This window comes from Urtica dioica, chromosome 1 (assembly GCF_054948205.1).
Source record: "Urtica dioica subsp. dioica isolate 48M chromosome 1, U.dioica_male_clone48M_v1_H2, whole genome shotgun sequence".
NCBI classification, from domain to species: domain Eukaryota; kingdom Viridiplantae; phylum Streptophyta; class Magnoliopsida; order Rosales; family Urticaceae; genus Urtica; species Urtica dioica.
The window spans coordinates 55,251,896-55,271,747 of record NC_142756.1 but is presented as its reverse complement, the minus strand read 5'-3'; the positions used below and the strand labels follow the sequence as shown (position 1 = coordinate 55,271,747).

Below are 19,852 nucleotides of genomic sequence, written 5' to 3'. Positions count from 1 at the left end.
ATTTTATTGAAAATTCTTAATGGGCCTTTCTCATGTTGTCATGAATAAATGAAGAAGCTTCTAGAAGCTCCTTCTAGAGAGACTTGGGCGCCTACCCTAATAGAGAAATAGGAGAGTTTATTTTGTGCATAAATGTATTTAGATACTTGCCAAAAGAAAAAGAGGAAACAAATTTCCTCCAAGAGGAAAGTGGGAATCGGCCAAGTGAGAGCCAAGGCAAGGCCTTGAACAAAATTGGAAACAAATCAAGGCTTCTAGAAGCCTTGAGTTGGCCGAGTGTCTCAAAGGGAAAAAAGAGGAAATTGCTCATGAATATGTGATATTCTATAGAAGAGGAAACTACCTTATTGAAGGTGAGACCTCTCCTATAAATAGGAGCCTCATTTCCTCACATTTCATTCATCCAAGTTTAAGAGATTTGAGAGACTCTCTCTCTAGAACTTTGGCCGAAAATCCTCTCTCTCTCTCTCTAGTTTATTTTCGATTATTTCTTGTCTTGGCACCTAGGTCCTCACTCGACCTAGTGTTTAGCTCTGCGACTTCGAGACTCGTTCTTAAGTCGTAGTGTTTAAAAGTGCCCACTCACTGATTCCTTCTTTTCGAGTGATTTAGTGATAGAAACTTTCGTGGTTGCTCGAGGTGCCGAGGAAAGAAAGAGAGACGTGCTGCGAGGGGAGACGAGCGTTGCAACTTTCCAAAAGCTTCTACAAGGTTCAAGCTTCAAGAAAGGTTAGTAAACTCTTAGCTCATATTGGTTTTTAATTACATGTACTTGCACTTGTCTAGGTTAGTAAAAACTGTTTTACTTGTAAAAGAAAATTTTTAAAATTCCGCCGCTTACCGAAGCGTTAATTATTTTCTCAAACCCTAGATCGATTCCAACATTCTTTAAGTCCGTCATTGGCAGAGTCCCTTCTACAATGGCCGAGTTAATGAACCGTAGGAGCAATAATCAAAGCTCCCGCCATCGAGACGAGTCCGGCAACTAGCAGGGCAACCCCCGAAAGAAAGTGAATAAGGGAGGTCAAGCTTCCGATGGCCGACTCCCTACGTCTCAAAAGCCACGTCTTGCGAACAATTTCAAAGACTATTCATAATTCACACCTTTGAACGCCCTGGTTGATCGAATCTATGATGTGGCGCGTGACAAATTCACCTCCAGCTCCAATGAAAGGTGACCCCGCATCTCGCGATCGGTCGCTTTATTGTGAGTTCCACCAGGATTATGGTTACATGACCGCTCAATGCTTCGCGCTTAAGCAACAAATTGAGACATTAATCCAAAGAGGCGAGCTCAAAGAGTTCGTTCTCCGAATGATAGGTGTTGCGGTCCCCACCAACGACAGGCCACAGCCTGGAAAGGGTGGATGAACTAACACTAACGCCGACCATACCATGGTCGCGGCTACAGCCGACACATAACTCCACGTCGTCACCACCATACTAGGTGGCCTACAGTACGAATATTCAACCCGGCAAAGAAAAAAGCTCCTTAGGGCTGCCTCTCAAGAAGGCCTTGTCGGGCAGGTTAACCTCACCTATGAGGAACCTTCGTCCATACCATACGAGATAATATAATTCACCAATGAGGAAGATAAGCGAGTTGTGCATCCATAAAATGACGCAGTAGTCCTTAAACCCCAAGTGGCTAACAACTTGGTGAAAAAGGGTCCTTATTGATAACAGCAGCGCAGCCGATATAATCTTTAAGACTACCTTAGAGCACATGAAGCTCGGGGGCCTCCGCCCCATCCTGACCCAGAAACCTTTGTTTGGGTTTATGAGAGAAAAGGTCATGACCGAAGGAATCATTGATTTTCCGGTCACCTTCGGAACTACCAGAGGTATTGACGTCGTTCACATGGTCCCCTTTCTTGTGGTTGACCATGAGTCGCCCTACAATGTCATTATTGGGCGACCCACATTGAACAGACTAAGGGCCATCACATCCACATATCATGTACTGGTGATATTCTTCACTGAGGAGGGAATTGGCGTCATGGCTGGTGATCAGACCAAGCGAGGATATGCTATGTCCAAGGTATGGACAGTAAGCCCGCTGAAAAAGGGTTAACACGATCTACCAGCTAGAAGATGACTACCCGTGTGATAAAAAAGATGCACAGTAGCTCGGGGAACTAAATCCCTATGATGAGACTGAGAGGTTGAAAGTTGACACCCCCGATGATCTCACTTCGTTCATTCTCGATGAAGCCAAACCTGACTAGGTTGTGAAGATTGGTGCTCAACTCCCTCTCGCCATCAAGACTCAACACGTGTTCTTCCTTCGGGAGTTCAAGGATGTCTTTGCGTGGACTCATGCAAACATGCCTGGAATAGACCCGGATGTGATTGTGCACCGGCTGAACGACGACAAAAGCATCGCCGAAAAAGTACAAGCTAGACGCGCGTTCAATCCCGAACGATACCTAGCAATAAACGAAGAAGTTGAAAAGCTTCTCTCTGCTGCCTTTATACGAGAAGCCAAGTACCCGAAGTGGGTGACCAACGTGGTCATGGTTAAAAAGCCTAATGGGAAGTGGCGCATTTGTATAGACTACAATGATCTTAACAAAGCCTGCCCAAAGGACTGCTTTTCTCTTCCACGCATCGAACAATTGGTCGACGCCACGGCCGGACATGCGCTACTAACTTTCATGGACACCTACTCGGGCTATAACCAGATACGAATGCACGAGCCCAATCAGATAAAGACAACCTTCGTCATTGATCGAGGCCTCTACTGCTACAAGGTCATGCCTTTTGGCCTTAAGAATGCAGGAGCTACTTACCAATGATTGGTAAAGCGGATCTTCACTGATCAAATCTGCAAGACTATGGAAGTATACGTGGACGACATGCTCGTTAAAAGCCTACTAGCTACTAATCATGTAGACAACCTAAGGGAGATGTTCTTAATCCTCCGCTGGTACAAAATGAAGCTCAATCCCAACAAATGCATGTTCGGGGTTGAGTCCGGGAAGTTCCTAGGCTACGTCGTTAGCCGGCGATGAATCGAAGTGAACCCCGAAAATATCAAGGCACTCCTTAACATGAGATCTTCTCGACGAGTAAGGAAGTCCAAAATGTGACCGGTTGAATTGCCGCCCTCTCGTGTTTTGTGTCTAAGGCAACAAACAAGTGTCAACCGTTCTTCAAGGCTATAAAGAAGATGGACAACTTTGTATGCACGGACGAGTGCGAAAAAGCCTTCCAAGAAATGAAGGCATACTTCAGAACACCTCCATTCCTCTCCAAACCGAAGGAAGGCAAGACGCTCTAGGCCTACCTCGCCGTCTCCGAACGGGTATTAAGCGTTGTTTTAATCCGCGAAGAAGATAAGGTTCAATGGCCTATCTTCTACGAGAGCAAAGCCTTACTCGACGCTGAAACACATTATACAGAGATAGAGAAACTCTCTCTCGCTCTCGTTGTAGCCGCCAAAAAGCTACGCCCCTACTTCTAGGCTCACCCTATCGTGGTCCGAACAGGACACCCCATCGGTAAAACTCTTCAAAAGGGAACATCGACTCGCATGGCGATCTGGTCCCAAAAATTGAGCGAGTACGGAATCAAGTTCCACCCGAGACAGATTTCGTGGAAAAATTCTCATATACTCCCGACGTGGGAAGAGCGGAGGGTTGCTCGACCAAGGACTTGTTGACTCAAAAGAGAGAGGTTAACCCTACGGGTCCCGTCTGGGAATTACACGTAGACGGAGCATCCAAAGCTCAGGGAGCCGGCGCCGACGTGATTCTAACCAATCCCGATCGGGAAAAGTTATGATAGGTCGAGTACGAAGCCCTCATTGTGGGACTAGAGGCCGCTCAAAAGCTCAACGTAGAAAATTTACGAATACACTGTGACTCGCAGTTGATCGTAAATCAAGTTAAGGGCGACTACATCACAAAAGAGCCTAACATGATCGCCTACCTGGCAGAAAAAATGGCAAGCTAGATGCCTTCTCTTGGTTTGAGATCATCCAGATCCCAAGAGAAGAGAACGCCGAGGCTGATGCTCTCGCTCTCCTCGGCTCCGTATCACCAAAGACGGGTTAGGAACTATCATGGTCGAGTCTCTCTCGCGACCATCTGTCTCACGCGACGAGGTTGGAACGATCGAGAGTACCTTTCATCCGACATGGATGACTCCGCTTACAGACTTCTTGCGAGGAGGGATACTTCCCGAAGACCCCAAAGAAGCCGAAAGGCTGAAGGCCCTCGCATCTAAGTATGTGTTAAGAGGCGAAGCCCTATACAAGCACGGTTCTCGACCCCACTGCTCCGATGGCTCGATAGCGTTAAGTCGACTAAGGTCCTCCACGAAATCGATGAGGGCACTTGTGGGAACCACTTCGCTGGGAGATCAAATGGGTGAGAAAGTGCGACAAGTGTCAACGTTTCTCTAACGTTCCATGGCAACTGCCATCTCCCTTTCGTAGCATCGTCATCGGAAAGCTTCCTAAAGCTCCGAGACAGTACGAATATGCCATCGTCGCTGTCGAATACTTCACCAAGTGGGTCGAAGCCGAGCCTCTAGCCAGAATCACCGACGCCAACACAACAAAATTCATCTAGAAGTCCATCATATGCTGCCACTGCGTCCCTGTTGTCAATTGGGCCCACAAGAAGAGTTGTAGTATTTATTTTGTACATTTGATGTAATAAAGTCTCACGAAGACTCTTGCTTGTATTTGCTTATTCATTTAATAAAAAGTTAGAACGTTCATTCATTCTTCCTTGTCTTTTTGAAGCTTTATGATAAAACATTAGTCTTTAGTCCATAAACAAACTTAACAACTTAGGAAGAGACAAATGTATATTTGCATGAACAAACTCTTCGTAGTTTGCATAAAACGATATATTCGCAATCTAAGGGTCAAAGGACTATTGACCTCAATACGATTGTTAGGAGAATCTATGATGTCTGGTTATGGGGCATTGAGAGTTGGAGACTCTATAGTTCTTCTAGGTATCTTACGAAGGTACTCAATTGACCAGTGCACTTCTAGAGACAAGATAAGAACAAACCATTTAACCTCTTATGTCTCGAAGTCACTACGTATGAATTGCATCGTGCTAAACTTAATCCTGAAATAAGACATGCCATTTCACAGCTTACATATTCTCATTTGAGAAAGTCAGAGTTCGGACTCACTATATGATTCTGAACAGGACCTATTGGTGAAGTACTAAGTTGTGAAGATGTCATGAGTAACTTTGTGAAGTTCGCATATATATGGAATTCATGTACAACATTGCTGCAATGCAATGTATATCACCTCATGCTTTGTTCCTTGGAATGTGAATAAATGAACTGGCCAGTGTCCAAATTGAGTCTTGACTCTTTTGGATGAAACAATGTGACTTGTTAGCTCCTCGTCAATACATTGTTTCTAACTTATTCACAAGCGACAAAAGAGTTGAGGAAATAATAACTATAAGGGTAAAATGGTTATTTTGTAAATCCCGACCAGCTGATGATATTCATGAAGGGTAAACATAGATAATATTCAATGAATCCACTCATCATAATTAGGTTGAATTCTTGAGTAGAAAATAAATTCATTTGAACCGAGAGATTTCCAGTGTCAACTCTTTACTGGAGTCAGTTGACATTAAGCTAAACTTGGAAAAGGTTTGTGAACTTTTGAGTCCTAGTATTTAGCTCAAGCTTTGTTCATTTGGATCCATGAGGTCACTGTCACAAATCATATCGAGTAGGAATAGTTAAACTAGAAGCTAAGTCAAAACAAGAACGAGACAAGTTTTACAAAAATTGTCAACAGGGTATTCTTGTCTTTTTGGACATAGGATGAAATGAATGTCAATAAATTTTTTGACATGGTCATTTGATGACTCACATCCACTCGTCCAAGTTAATTTATTTGGTCCTTGTGGATTAATTTCATTTCATAAGACTTTTATTGAAAATTCTTAATGGGCCTTTCTCATGTTGTCATGAACAAATGAAGAAGCTCCTTCTAGAGAGCCTCTTGGCCACCCATCACCCAAATAAATAGGGAGATTATTTTGTGCATTAATGTATGAAGATAATTGCCAAAAGAAAAAGAGGAAACAAATTTGCATCAAGATACATAGGGAATTTTGGCCAACAAGAGGCAAGGGAGAAGTGAACAAAAGAGGAAACAAATCCAAGGCCTTCTAGAAGGCATCTTGGCCGTGTGACTCATGAAGGAAAAGAGGGAATATTTGCTCATGAATATGTGATATTCTATAGAAGAGGAAACTACCTTGTTGAAGGTAAAACCTCTCCTATAAATAGAACCATCATTCTTCACATTTTATTCCACATAAGTTAGAGATTGAGAGCTTGTCTCTCTAGACATTGTGGCCGATCCTCCCTCTCTCTCTCTCTAATTATTTTCGGTTTTTTGTTTTGGCACCTTGGTCCACATTCGACCTAGAGTTTTAGCTCTTTGACTCTAAGACTTGTTCTTGAGTCGTCGTGTTTAAAAGTGCCCACACACTAATTCCTTTCTTTCTCGAGTGATTCTTGTGATAGAAACTTTCGTAGATGCTCGAGTTCCCGAGGAAAGAAGAGAGACGTGCTGCAAGGGGAGACGAACGTTTCAACCTTCCAAAGGCTTCTCAACGTTCAAGCTTCTAAAAAGGTTAGTAAACATTTATACTCATAATAGTTTTTATTTACATGTACTTGCTCTTTGTCTAGGTTAGTAAAATTGTTTTACTTGTCAAAAAGAAAATTTTTAAATTCCGTCGTTTACCCGAAGCGTTAAACTTTTTCTTAAACCCTAGATCAATTCCAACAGTCCCAGCGTCAATTGTGACCAACAATGGTGCACAATTCGACAACGCCCGGGTTATTAAAATCTGGGCCCAAATAGGGATCAACACGACATTCTCGTCCCCGCGACATCCACGGGCTAATGGCGAAGTGGAAGCCGTCAACCAGACGATAAGAAGCTCGAGGCTAAAAAGGGCGCCTGGGCTGAGGTGCTACTGTTGTCAATGGTGCCCACAAGAAGAGTTGTAGTCTTTAACTTATAAATATTTAATGTAATAAAGTCTCACGAAGACTCTTGCTTGTAATTGCTTATTTATTAATAAAAAGTTGAAACTTTCATTCATTCTTCCTTGTCTGAAGCTTTATGATAAAACCTTAGTCTTTAGTCCATAAACAAACCTAACATGAAGAGACAAATATAGATTTGCATGAACAAATTCATCATGGTTTTCTTAAGACAATATATTCGCAATTTAAGGATCAAATGACTATTGATCTCAATACAATTGTTAGGAGAATCTATGATGTCTGGTTAAGGGACATTGAGAGTTGGAGACTCTATAGTTTTTCTACGTATCTTCCAAAGGTACTGAATTGACCTGTGCACTTCTAGAGACAAGATAAGAACAACCCATTTAACCTCTTATGTCTCGAGGTCACTACGTATGAATTGCATCATGCTTTCCTCAATCCTGAAAGGAGACATGCCACTTCATAGCTTACGTATTCTCATTTGAGAAAGTCAGAGTTCGGATTCACTATGTGATTCTGAACAGTACCTATTGGTGAAGTACTAAGTTATGAAGATGTCATGACTAACTAATTGAAGTTCTCATAGATATGGAATTCATGTATAAGATTGCTGAAATGTAATGTATATCACCTCATGCTTTGTTTCTTGGAATGTGAATAAATGAATTGGCCAGTGTCCAAATTGAGTCATACATTGTTTCTAACTTATTCACAGGCGACAAAGGAGTTGACGAAATAACATCTAGAAGGGTGAGGAATCTAACGTAGAAGCAAAATTGTGCTTGAAGAAAAGTTGGTTGAGTAAGCTTCTACCTCATCTGTAAGAATTGTTCTTACCCTAACTGAAACACAACCTAACTCATCAGAATCTTGTCAAGTAGTACTTCGACGTAGTGGGAGGGCTACTTAAAAGCCTGACAGGTACATGTCTTATGGAGACACTCGCGTAGCCGTCTTTTACATGAATTACCATGTTTCCTATAGCCAAGCGATGGCTTGTTCTGAATCAAACCTTTGGCTTGACGCCATGAAAGTTGAAATGCACTCAATATATGTCAACAAAGTCTGGAAACTTGTAGACCTTCCTGAAGGGATTAAACCCGTAGGGTGTAAATGGATATACAAGAAGAAAAGAGGTCCGGATGGGAACGTCGAGACGTTCAAAGCACGACTTGTGACTAAGGGTTATACCTAAGAAGAAGGGATTGACTATTGTTGTCGCACAAAAATGAACAACTATTTAAAACCTCGGGCGGTTCGATCCAAGGCCGGACCCAGTGACCGCACCCGGGCCAAGAGTGTGAACTCGATCGTCTCGAGCTAGGGTTTTCTCCGATCAACCCGCCTCTCGGGAGAGGTACGGGGTGAGGAGGAGGAGTGACCGTGCCTTGGCTGTCGGCTGCCTACGTACCTGTTGTCAATGGTGCCCACAAGAAGAGTAGTAGTGTCTATTTATGTACATTTGATGTCATATAGTCTTACGAAGACTCTTGCTTGTAATTGCTTATTCATTAATAAAAAGTTGAAACGTTTATTCAATCTTCCTTGTCTGAAGCTTTATGATAAAACCATAGTCTTTTAGTCCATAAACAAACTAAACAACTTACGAAGAGACAAATGTAGATTTGCATGAACAAACTCTTCGTAGTTTGCTTAAAACGATATATTCGCAATCTAAGGGTCAAAGGACTATTGACCTCAGTACGATTGTTAGAAGAATCTATGATGTCTGGTTAAAAGGCATTGAGAGTTGGAGACTCTATAGTTCTTCTAGGTATCTTCCGAAGGTACTGAATTGACCAGTGCACTTCTAGAGACAAGATAAGAACAAACCATTTAACCTCTTATGTCTCGAAGTCACTATGTATGAATTGCATCATGCTTACCTTAATCCTGAAATGAGACATGTCATTTCACACCTTAGTATTCTCATTTGAGAAAGTCAGAGTTCGGACTCACTATCTGATTCCGAACAGGGCCTATTGGTGAAGTACTAAGTTGTGAGTATGTCATGAGTAACTTTGTGAAGTTCTCATAGATATGGAATTCATGTACAAGATTGCTGAAATGCAATGTATGTCACCTCATGCTTTGTTCCTTGGAGTGTGAATAAATGAACTGGCCAGTGTCCAAATTGAGTCCTGACTCTTTTGGATGAAACAATGTGACTTGTTAGCTCCTCGTCAATACATTGTTTCTAACTTATTCACAAGCGACAAATGAGTTGAGGAAATAACAGCTAGAAGGGTAAAATGGTAATTTAGTAAATCCCGACTAGTTGATGACATTCATGAAGGGTAGCATAGATAATATTAAGTGGATCCGCTCATTATAATTAGGTTAATTCTTGAGTAGAAAATAAATTCATTTGAACCGAGAGATTTTCAGTGTCAGCTCTTTAGTGGAGTCAGTTGGCATTAAGTTAAACTTGGAAAAGGTTTGTGAACTTTTGAGTCCAAGTGTTTAGCTCAAGCTTTGTTCATTTGGGTCCATGAGGTCACTGTCACGAATCACATCGATAGGAATAGTTAAACTAGAAGCTAAGTCAAAAGGGTATTCTTGTCTTTTGAGACATAGGATGAAATGGATGTCAATAAATTTTGACAAGTTCATTTGATGACTTAATGTCACTCGGCCATAATATGATTCATTGGGCCTTGTGTATTAATTTCATGTCATAAGAATTTTATTGAAAATTCTTAATGGGCCTTTCTCATGTTGTCATGAACAAATAAAGAAGCTTCTAGAAGCTCCTTCTAGAGATGAAATGGGCGCCCAACCCTAAGATAGAAAGAGAGATTATTTTGTGCATAAATGTATCAAGATACTTGCCAAAAGAAAAAGAGGAAACAAATTTCCTATGCATGCCATAAGGAAATTCGGCCAACTAAGCCAAAGAGGGAGAAGATAAATGAGGAAACAAATCCATGTGGCATAGGTAATGCCTTGCACGCCCAAAGTGAAAAAGGGAAACAAGGGATTTGTTCATGAATATGTGATATTCAATATAGAAGAGGAAACTACCTTATTGAAGGTAAAGCCTCTCCTATAAATAGGAGCCTCATTCCTCTCATTTTATTCATTCCACACAAGTTAGAGATTGAGAGACTCTCTCTCTAGACATTGTGGCCGAAACTCCTCTTCTCTCTCTCTCTAGTTTATTTTCGATTTTTCTTGTTTTGGCACCTAGGTCCTCACTCGACCTAGTGTTTAGCTCTGTGACTTCAAGACTTGTTCTTAAGTCGTAGTTTTTAAAAGTGCCCACTCACTGATTCCTTTTATTTCGAGTGATTTAGTGATAGAAACTATCGTGGTTACTCGAGGTGCCGAGGAAAGAAAGAGAGACGTGCTGCGAGGGGAGACGAGTGTTGCAAACTTTCCAAAAGCTTCTTCAAAGTTCAAGCTTCAATAAAGGTTAGTAAACTTCTAGCTCATATTAGTTTTTAATTACATGTACTTGCTCTTTGTCTAGGTTAGTAAAAACTGTTTTTACTTGAAAAGAAATTTTTTAAAATTCCGCCGCTTCCCGAAGCGTTTAATCTTTTTCTTAAACCCTAGATCAATTCCAACAGTACCCGTGCGTGGGATCAGGTCAGAACGTAGTTCAAGCGTGAAAGACGCAGTATGAGGCGTAGAACCTTGGCGGAGAAGCGTGCTCGACGAAGGAGACGGGGCGCGAGGAGTCCTCGGCAGCGTCTCAGAACCTCGGAGATCGCGTACGCGTCTAGCGTGTTAGACGCGCGAGGGGGACTCTAGTCGAGAACCCTAGGGGCGTGCTTGAGCACCGGAGAACGTTCGGTCCGAGGGAGCGACGTCCGGGAAGTCCTCAAGAGTGCTTCGGAACCTCTGAGAACGGGGGAGAGAGAAGAGAGACTGCTTCAGGCCAAATATGGCATCCAAAGAAGCAGAGAAGAGTAAGAAATCGAGCGTGGCGATAGGAGATGAAGAGAATTTATTGGATTGCTTTCCCCTCAATGGAAGGGGGTTTATATAGGTGTTTGGGGGCCTTAGAAGGTCCCTTTTTCGTCCATGTGGGACTAGGAATGCGTGTGCCATCAAGTGGAGGCGCACGGCGCGCGCGGCGCGCGGCGCGCAGGTCACCGGGCGCGGCGCGGGCACGTCCTGGCGCGGCGCGCTGCCTTGCTGGCGCGGCGCGCTGCTTGCTGCACGGCTGGCCGGCGCAGCGTGCTGTGCGCGCGGTGAACGGCTCGTCTTGCCGGGCTCTTGCGGGCCTTTAGGGGTCTTCGAATACCATTCTTCCCACGTGAAATATGAAGGTTTCCACTTGACGAGAGTGACTCGACTTGAGGAGCAAGGCTCAACTCGACGAGAGTGACTAGTGGCTTGACTCGAGGAGCGACCCGAGAACAACTCGAGGCTCGACTCGAGGAACAACTCAAGGCTCGACTCGAGGAGCGACCCGAGGCTCGATTCGAGGAGAATGACTCGAGACTCGAGTCGAGGAGAACGACTCGAGGCTCGACTCGAGGAACGACTCGAGGCTCCACTCGAGGAACGACTCGAGGCTCGACTCGAGGAGAACGACTCGAGGCTCGACTAGAGGAACGACTCAAGGCTCGACTCGAGGGGCATGAGGATTTGGCATGAGCACTTGTCAGTCGACTCATGAGAGAAGGCTTGCCGCTCTTCAGGACCTCCGGCCTGACCATCGGCCCTTTGAACGGCGTGTCTTCTTGGCGTCTCGGGTTTTCCGAAAACGACCGACAACATTAGCCCCCCAAGTTCATTGCTCGGGAGGCCCTGGGCGGTGAACTTTTAGTTGTTTCCGCCGGGTGTTTGAGGAAAATATTTCCCGTGTCTTGTGACCCCGAGGAAAAATCTTTTCCTCTTCTTCTTCTTTTTTTTTTCTTTTTTTTTTAGGGGGCCGCGCAGCGCGCGCCCTGGACAGCGCGGCGCACGGTCTATGTAGCGTGACCCGCGCGCCGGGCGGGCTTGGCGCGCGGCGCGCCCCGTGCGCGGGGCTGGTTCGCCTTGCGCGGGAGAACACCTACTTTTTGTAGTTTTTTCTCCGATTTTGCTCCTTGTGGGAGTAGGATTTCGACTCCTACCCCCCTAGAAGTCTATAAATAGGCCTCCCCCCTTCTCTTTATGCCTCACTTTATTTTTTTCTCTCTTTTCTACGCTTGTTTTCTCTTTTACGCTTGCATTATGGGTGTCCCTCCCCTTTTCTCAACTGAGAGTCCCGAGATTGATTTCTCTCTCTTGTTTCAGGGTTCTGAACACGCAGAGGACGATCTCTTCGCGGGGGTAAGGGAAGTTCTTCTGCACATGGAAGAAAATCCAAGCGGAGTAGAGCAGTGGCTGGAGGAAGGCGAGCTGGGTTCGACCGTGCCCGCTGCTTAGCCTCACGAAGAGTGCGCGCTAACTGGGCGCGATACAGGTGGGGAGTTTGATCATCCCGCGTCCGGGAACCTGCCCCTCACCTCGTGATCAACTTAGCTGGCGAGGGGGTTCGTGACAAAGCCCGCCTCGACGTGCCGCAGTCCGACTTGGACTCTCAAGGCGTGCCGGGAGATGTTACGGACGATGATGCGGTGACTCCGCTAGAGTCGGTTCTCGACGAGATAGACTGCGTAGACGACTTTGGTCCCGAGTCTGAAGATCCCGGAGGTGAGTCAGAGACATGTCCGGGGGCCGAAGGCCTCGCATTGGAGCGTCCCGAGGTACCGTCGGCAGCTGCCGCGGTCGTGTCGGAGGGCAGGGGCCCTTCCGTGGAGCCAGGGGGTTCTCAGCCCGAGACCCCTGACGCAGAGGCGTTAGTATCGGCGAGGTCGCTTGCTAGGACGGAGTGGTACCCCGAGGAGGGCTTCGCTGCTCCCCAGGACTTTGACTGTTCGGGGGTCGACGCTTCGAGCTCGCTCACCTATCGGACATTCGTAGGTCTCCGGGAGGCATTCGCCATTCCGTCGTCCGTGGCGCTTCTCCGTCCCTTGCAGGGCGACCGTCCTTTCCGGCCTCGTCGTGGATTTGCCGCAGTTTCAATTGCAAGTCTCAACTGCGGGTTGCGGCTGCCGTTTCAACCCATCGTTCAGCAGCTTCTCGCCCGTCTAGGGGTGCACGCGTGTCAGATGAGTCCGGCGTTCTACCGCATCGTGGCGATGTGCCACATGGAGTGGCATTGCCAGACTGAGCGGGTAATGATCGTGAGTGATTTTCTTAATCTCATCGCAGTCTTCCCTGCGCCCTGGCAACCCAGTTTCTTCGTGGCCCGCGATCGTCGGAATACTAAGCTGATCATCGATTCAGAGAAGTATAATCGACGATCGTGGGTGTGGGTCTCGGCGGAGGCTTTTGGCGATGCGCCGCTCCGGTTCGGCCCCTTGGCCGAGTTTTCTGCTAACGCGGGGGCCGATGACCTCGACTTTGTGAAGGAGATCCGGGGAATGTCGGAGGCTCGAAAAGCCGTCGAACGATTTCGTTCCCCTGAGCTGATGGCTTCCACCGGGTGGTTCCCGCCATTTCCACCTAGCCAGCGAACCGAGAGTGTCCCCAGTGCCGCATCATCTCTCTCGAGTGGCGATCTTCAAGGTATGTCGATGGTTCACACTTCTTGCTCTTTTTTTAGCTTAGGTTTTTGACTTTTGTTGCTTTTGTAGTCTCTTCGGCTAGGGCGAGGGCTCGAGCGCGCGTAGCGAAGGCTTCTCGGGACCCGAAGTCATTGGCGGCGGTCCGTTGTCGGATTGCTGCGCGGAACGGTCGGTAGAAACCCGATACCGATCATCGGACGGGGAGCGGTCCTCGCGCTTCTTTGAGGCGACCCTCCTCCTCGGCTTTACCAGACACGTTTTCGGACTCCAAGCGCGTAAACTCGATGGTCGACGTGGAGGCTGCGGAGGTTAGGGGGGAATGTTCCCTGGGCCTTGCTCAATCTTCGATGAAGATGTGGAAGAGCGTCGTGGCCAGCAGCGACGTGGAGTTCTTTCGTCACGGCGTTTCCGATGCACAGAGAGTAAGTTTCCCTTGCCTCGTTTGTGATGAACCTATCTTTCGCTAAACTATCTTTTTGCCTTCTCAGGTGCTTGCTCGAGCGACCCGGGGCGAGAAGATCCTTCACGACCTCATCAGGCGGATGAGCCGTGCCCAGGAGGAACTTGCTCAAGCGAAGTCTCAGCTGGCCCACGCCGAGCGAGGTTCTCACTCAAAGGCGGAGTTTGCGAGTCTCCGCGAGCAGCTTCAGGAGGCTCGCGTGGAATTGGGAGTTACCCGCGGCCAGTGCGACCTTGCTCAGGCGGCGGTGGCGAAGATGGCTGAGCAGCTAACGACGGAACGTCAAGCCCTCGAAGTGGCGACTCGATCGACGGAGGTCTTCCGGAGCAAAGCGCGGGACCTTCGACGTCAGTTGGAATCGCGCACAAAAGAAGTTGGCCGTGTTCGTGCGGAGCGTGAGCGCGACTCCTTGGCGGAGGAGGTGGCTCGGGTCACCGAGGAGAAAGCCGCGGCGGAACAGCTTGCGTCCGACCTTCAAGACGACTTTGATGTCGGAGTCGAGGAGGCAAGACATGCGGCGGCGGTGGAGTGTCGGGACGCCACAGCTACCGAGAATGTTTCTCGGGGGGTCACCTTCCACTTCTTCGACTCGTTGTTCCGATCATTCGACGGGGCCGATCCTGTAGGCGACGATCCCGCCGAGTGACCTTTTCCTTTCTTTATTTTTCTCGCGCAAGTGTTTAGCGCATGCTTTTTAGGTTTTTCCATTCAGCGCACCTGTTTTAGCGCTTGCTTACTAGGATTTTTCCCTTTAGCGCACTTGTCTTAGCGCATGCTTTCTAGGATTTGAGGCAGTTGCCCCTTTCTTTTATGAGAAGTTATTTATTTATTCTTATGAATGTTTTCGCACATTCATCTTTTATGGCATGCTTAGATGGTCAATTGTTTGTGTCAATGGTTTTGCCTATACTTTTACCTCACCAGGATACCTTTTCAAACACGCCAGTCACTTGGATGGTTTGCGTTCTTAAGTATTTTCAACTGCGAGTCAGCCATGCTACGTAGGCGCCTTACGTGTGCCGGATTGTGCCAAGTGGACGTCTCAGGCTGCGCCAGGTAGGCGTTTTAAGCGCGCCATGTAGGCGTCTTGGGTTGCGCCATGTAGGCGTCTTCAGTTGCGCCATGTAGGCGTCTTAAGTGCGCCATGTAGGCGTCTTAGGTTGCGCCATGTAGGTGTCTTACGTGCGCCATGTAGGCGTCTTAAGTGCGCCATGTAGGCGTCTTAGGTTGCGCCATGTAGGCGTCTTACGGGTTGCGCCTTTACGCGTCTTACGTGCGCCATGTAGGCATCTTAAGTGCGCCATGTAGGCGTCTTAGGTTGCGCCATGTAGGCGTCTTACGGGTTGCGCCTTTACGCGTCTTACGTGCGCCATGTAGGCGTCTTAAGTGCGCCATGTAGGCGTCTTAGGTTGCGCCATGTAGGCGTCTTACGGGTTGCGCCTTTACGCGTCTTACGTGCGCCATGTAGGCGTCTTAAGTGCGCCATGTAGGCGTCTTAGGTTGCGCCATGTAGGCGTCTTACGGGTTGCGCCTTTACGCGTCTTACGTGCGCCATGTAGGCGTCTTAGGTTGCGCCATGTAGGCGTCTTATAGGTTGCGCCTTTACGTGTCTTACGTGCGCCATGCAGGCGTCTTAGGTTGCGCCATGTAGGCGTCTTAGGTTGCGCCATGTAGGCGTCTTATAGGTTGCGCCTTTACGCATCTTACGTGCGCCATGTAGGCGTCTTAGGTTGTGCCATGTAGGCGTCTTACGGGTTGCGCCTTTACGCGTCTTACGTGCGCCATGTAGGCGTCTTAAGTTGCGCCATGTAGGCGTCTTACGGGTTTCGCCTTTACGCGTCTTACGTGCGCCATGTAGGCGTCTTAGGTTGCGCCATGTAGGCGTCTTACGGGTTGCGCCTTTACGCGTCTTACGTGCGCCATGTAGGCGTCTTAGGTTGCGCCATGTAGGCGTCTTATGTGCGCCATGTAGGCGTCTTAAGTGTGCCATGTAGGCGTCTTAAGTGTGCCATGTAGGCGTCTTAGGTTGCGCCATTTAGGCGTCTTAAGATTTTTTGGTGGAGCGTGTTCTTTTGAGAGTTTCCTTACCATAGCTACCCCCCCCCAAGTTTTTGGGTTATAAGTTAATTGTTGATAACCAGAAAACTTGCATAAAACGGAATTTGAAACGGAAAACTCGAGTTTTATTACTTTTGCGAAAAACTTGCGAGAAAATTAAAATCCTAAAACATTGGCTCGTAGGCCTTATTGAAAATGGGAAATAAAAGCGATAAAAATGCGGGGGACGCTAGCTACAGGTAGTATTGCCTCAAGTGCTCCGCGTTCCACGGGTGGCGAATCGGAGTTCCGTCTGTGTGCTCGATGTAGTATGTCCCGTCGTGAATGACTTTGCGGACTTTGTAAGGGCCTTCCCAGTTCGGGCCTAGGACGCCGGCCCCTTGGACTTGTGTGTTCTGGAACACTCGTCTGAGGACGAGGCTTCCGACGGCAAAGGTTCGCCTTTTGATCTTGGAGTAGTAGTATCTTTCGACCTTGCGCTTCTGCGCGGCGAGGCGTCTGAATGCTTCCGCTCTCTTTTCATCGATCAGGTCCAACTCAAGGCGCATGGCCTCGTCGTTGTCCGCTTCGTCGAATGTATCGATTCGGAACGTAGGTATCTTGGTTTCAATTGGAACCACGGCCTCGACCCCATATGCAAGGGAGAATGGCGTCTCGCCGGGGGCGTTTCGCGCGGTTGTCCTATATGCCCATAGGACGAATGGCGATTCCTCGGCCTAGGCGCCTTTCTTGTCTTCGAGCTTCTTTTTCAGGTTGCTTTTGATAGTCTTGTTGACTGCCTCGACTTGGCCGTTGGCCTGAGGATGACGCGGTGAGGAGAAGGTTTTGCTGATCTTCAATTGATCGCAGATATCTCTTACTCGCGCGTTGTCAAATTGTGCTCCGTTGTCGGTCACAATCGAGGCGGGGATACCATGCCTGCATATGATGCTTTTCCAGATGAAGTTTGTCGTGTTTGCTTCAATTATTCTGGCAAGCGGCTCGGCCTCTACCCACTTAGTGAAGTAGTCGATGGCGATAATGGCGTACTCGTATTGCCTTGGCGCTCTAGGGAGCTTACCAATGATGTCCACGCCCCACTTAGCAAAGGGACGTGGGACAACGATGCTGCTTAATGGGGTTGGGGGCTGTCGCGGAATTTCTGCGAAGCGCTGGCATTTATCGCAACGCCTTGCCCATTCGCAAGCATCTCGCTTCATGGTAGGCCAGAAATAGCCTTGCTTAAGCGCTTTGAGCGCAAGGGAAGTTCCAGCGGCGTGGTTCCCGCAGATGCCCTCATGGATTTCGCGGAGGACCTTGGTCGACTCAACGCTATTGAGGCACCGGAGCAGCGGCGTCGAGTAACCGCGTTTATAGAGTATGCCCTCACGGAGCGTGTATTTGGATGCTAAGGCCCTCAGTTTATCGGCTTTCTTGCGGTCTTTGGGGAGTTCCCCTCTTCGCAAAAACTCGACAATTGAGTCCATCCAAGTGGGCTGAGATGCCACCTCTTGGTCCCGACTTCGTCTCGGGAGACGGATGACCGTGGGAGAAATTCAATGGGTACGGTCCCCAATCCGTCTTCGTCGATGCTAGATCCGAGGCGAGCAAGCGCGTCAGCCTCCGAATTTTGTTCTCTCGGGATTTGGTGAATCTCGAACCAAGAGAAGGCATCGAGTTTGGAGTTTGTCTTAGCCAGGTACGCGACCATGTTAGGTTCCTTGGCTGTGTAATCTCCTTTAACCTGGTTTACGATCAACTGCGAGTCGCAGTGTATTCGCAGGTTATGGGAGCCGAGTTTCTGTGCCAGCTCTATCCCTACAATGAGCGCTTCGTATTCAGCTTCATTGTTGGAGGCTTGGAAGCCGTAGTGAAGGGCGTATCGCAACTTTTCCCCGTCGGGGTTAATCAAAATTATTCTGGCGCCAGCCCCTCGAGCATTAGATGCCCCATCTACGTATAGCTTCCAGATGGGACCCGTTGGGTCTACCTTCCTTTTCCGAGCTAACGCATCATCGTTCAAGTCAGCTTCCACTCTTCCCATATCGGGAGTATAAGAGAATTCTGCCACGAAGTCGGCTAAGGCCTGCCCCTTTAAAGCCGTTCTTGGGTGGAACTCAATCCCGTACTCGCTCAATTCTTGGGACCAGATCACCATGCGAGTCGATGTTCCCTTTTGAAGAGCTTTAGCGATTGGATGCTCAGTTCGCACCGCGATCGGGTGAGCTTGGAAGTACGGTCGTAGCTTCTTTGCTGCCGTTACGAGAGCCAGAGAAAGTTTCTCAATCTCGGTGTAGCGCGTTTCCGCGTCGAGTAAGGCTTTGCTCACGTAGTAGACCGGCCACTGGACCTTGTTTTCTTCGCGGACAAGGACAACACTTACAGCTCCTTCAGAGACGGCGAGATACACGTATAGCGTCTCGTCCTCTCTCGGTTTAGAGAGGAATGGTGGGGACCCAAAGTAAGCCTTCGTTTCTTGGAAGGCACTTTCGCATTCGTCCGTCCACTCAAAGTCGTCCGTCTTCTTCAGAGCTTTGAAGAACGGTTGACACTTGTCGGTGGCTTTAGACACGAAGCGTGTCAGAGCGGCAATCCGACCGGTCAGGCTTTGTACCTCTTTGACTCGTCTTGGCGACTTCATTTCAAGGAGTGCCTTGATTTTTTCCGGGTTCGCCTCTATGCCTCGTCGGCTGACGATGTAACCGAGGAACTTCCCGGATTTAACCCCGAATACGCATTTGTTGGGGCTGAGCTTCATTTTATATCGCCGGAGGATTTTGAACATCTCCCTTAGGTCGCGTACGTGATTGGTTGCTAGTAGGCTTTTAACGAGCATGTCGTCCACGTATACTTCCATCGTCTTGCCGATTTGATCGGCGAAGATCCGATTTACCAAGCGTTGGTACGTTGCTCCCGCGTTCTTAAGGCCGAAAGGCATGACCTTGTAACAGTAGAGACCTCGATCGGTGACAAAGGTCGTCTTAATTTGATCGGGCTCGTGCATTCGAATTTGGTTGTAGCCTAAATAGGCGTCCATGAAGCTTAGAAGTTCATGGCCGGCCGTGGCGTCCACCAGTTGTTCGATGCGCGGGAGTGGAAAGCAGTCCTTAGGGCAGGCTTTGTTAAGATCTTTGTAGTCTATACAAATTCGCCACTTCCCGTTGGGCTTTTTTACCATTACCACGTTGGCGACCCACTTGGGGTACTTAGCCTCTCGAATGAAGTTTGCGGTGAGGAGTTTCTCGACCTCTTCATTTATGGCCAGGTATCGTTCTGGGTTGAACGTTCGTCTAGCCTGCACTTTTTCGGCGACCTTTGGGTCGTCGTTCAATCGGTGCACTATTACCTCGGGATCGATTCCGGGCATATCCGCATGAGTCCATGCAAAAACATCCTTGAACTCCCTACGGAAGGCAGTAAGCTGAGTTTTGATGGCGAGTGGAAGTCGGGTGCCGACTTTTACAACCTGATCAGGCTTAGATTCGCCCAGGACGATTGGCACAAGATCATCGGAGGTTTCCACCTTGAGTCTTTCGATTTCATCCCGGGTATCAAGTTCTCCGAACTTCCTTGCATCCCTTGGGTTGCATGGGAAATCGTCTTCCAGTTGGAAGATTGTGTTGACCGCTTTTCCCACGGATTTGCCATCAACTCCTTGTACGTAGCATATTCTGGCTTGGGATTGGTCTCCAGCCATAATGCCAATTCCCACTTCGGTGGGGAATTTCACCAGTAGGTGGTACGTGGAAGTGATTGCCCTTAGCCGGTTCAACGTGGGTCGCCCGAT

General features: G+C 47.8%; 1 protein-coding gene across 1 annotated transcript in view; it reads left to right on the top strand.

Moving 5' to 3' along the window:
• Positions 1–2,327: 2,327 nt before the first annotated feature.
• LOC149408142 (L-ascorbate peroxidase S, chloroplastic/mitochondrial-like) overlaps positions 2,328–19,852 on the top strand; it is a 40,097-nt gene continuing 22,572 nt past the window's right edge. The window contains exon 1 of the mRNA XM_089624017.1: positions 2,328–2,393. Within this exon, the coding sequence (XP_089480143.1) occupies positions 2,328–2,393 (66 nt within the window). The remainder of the gene's footprint in view (positions 2,394–19,852) is intronic.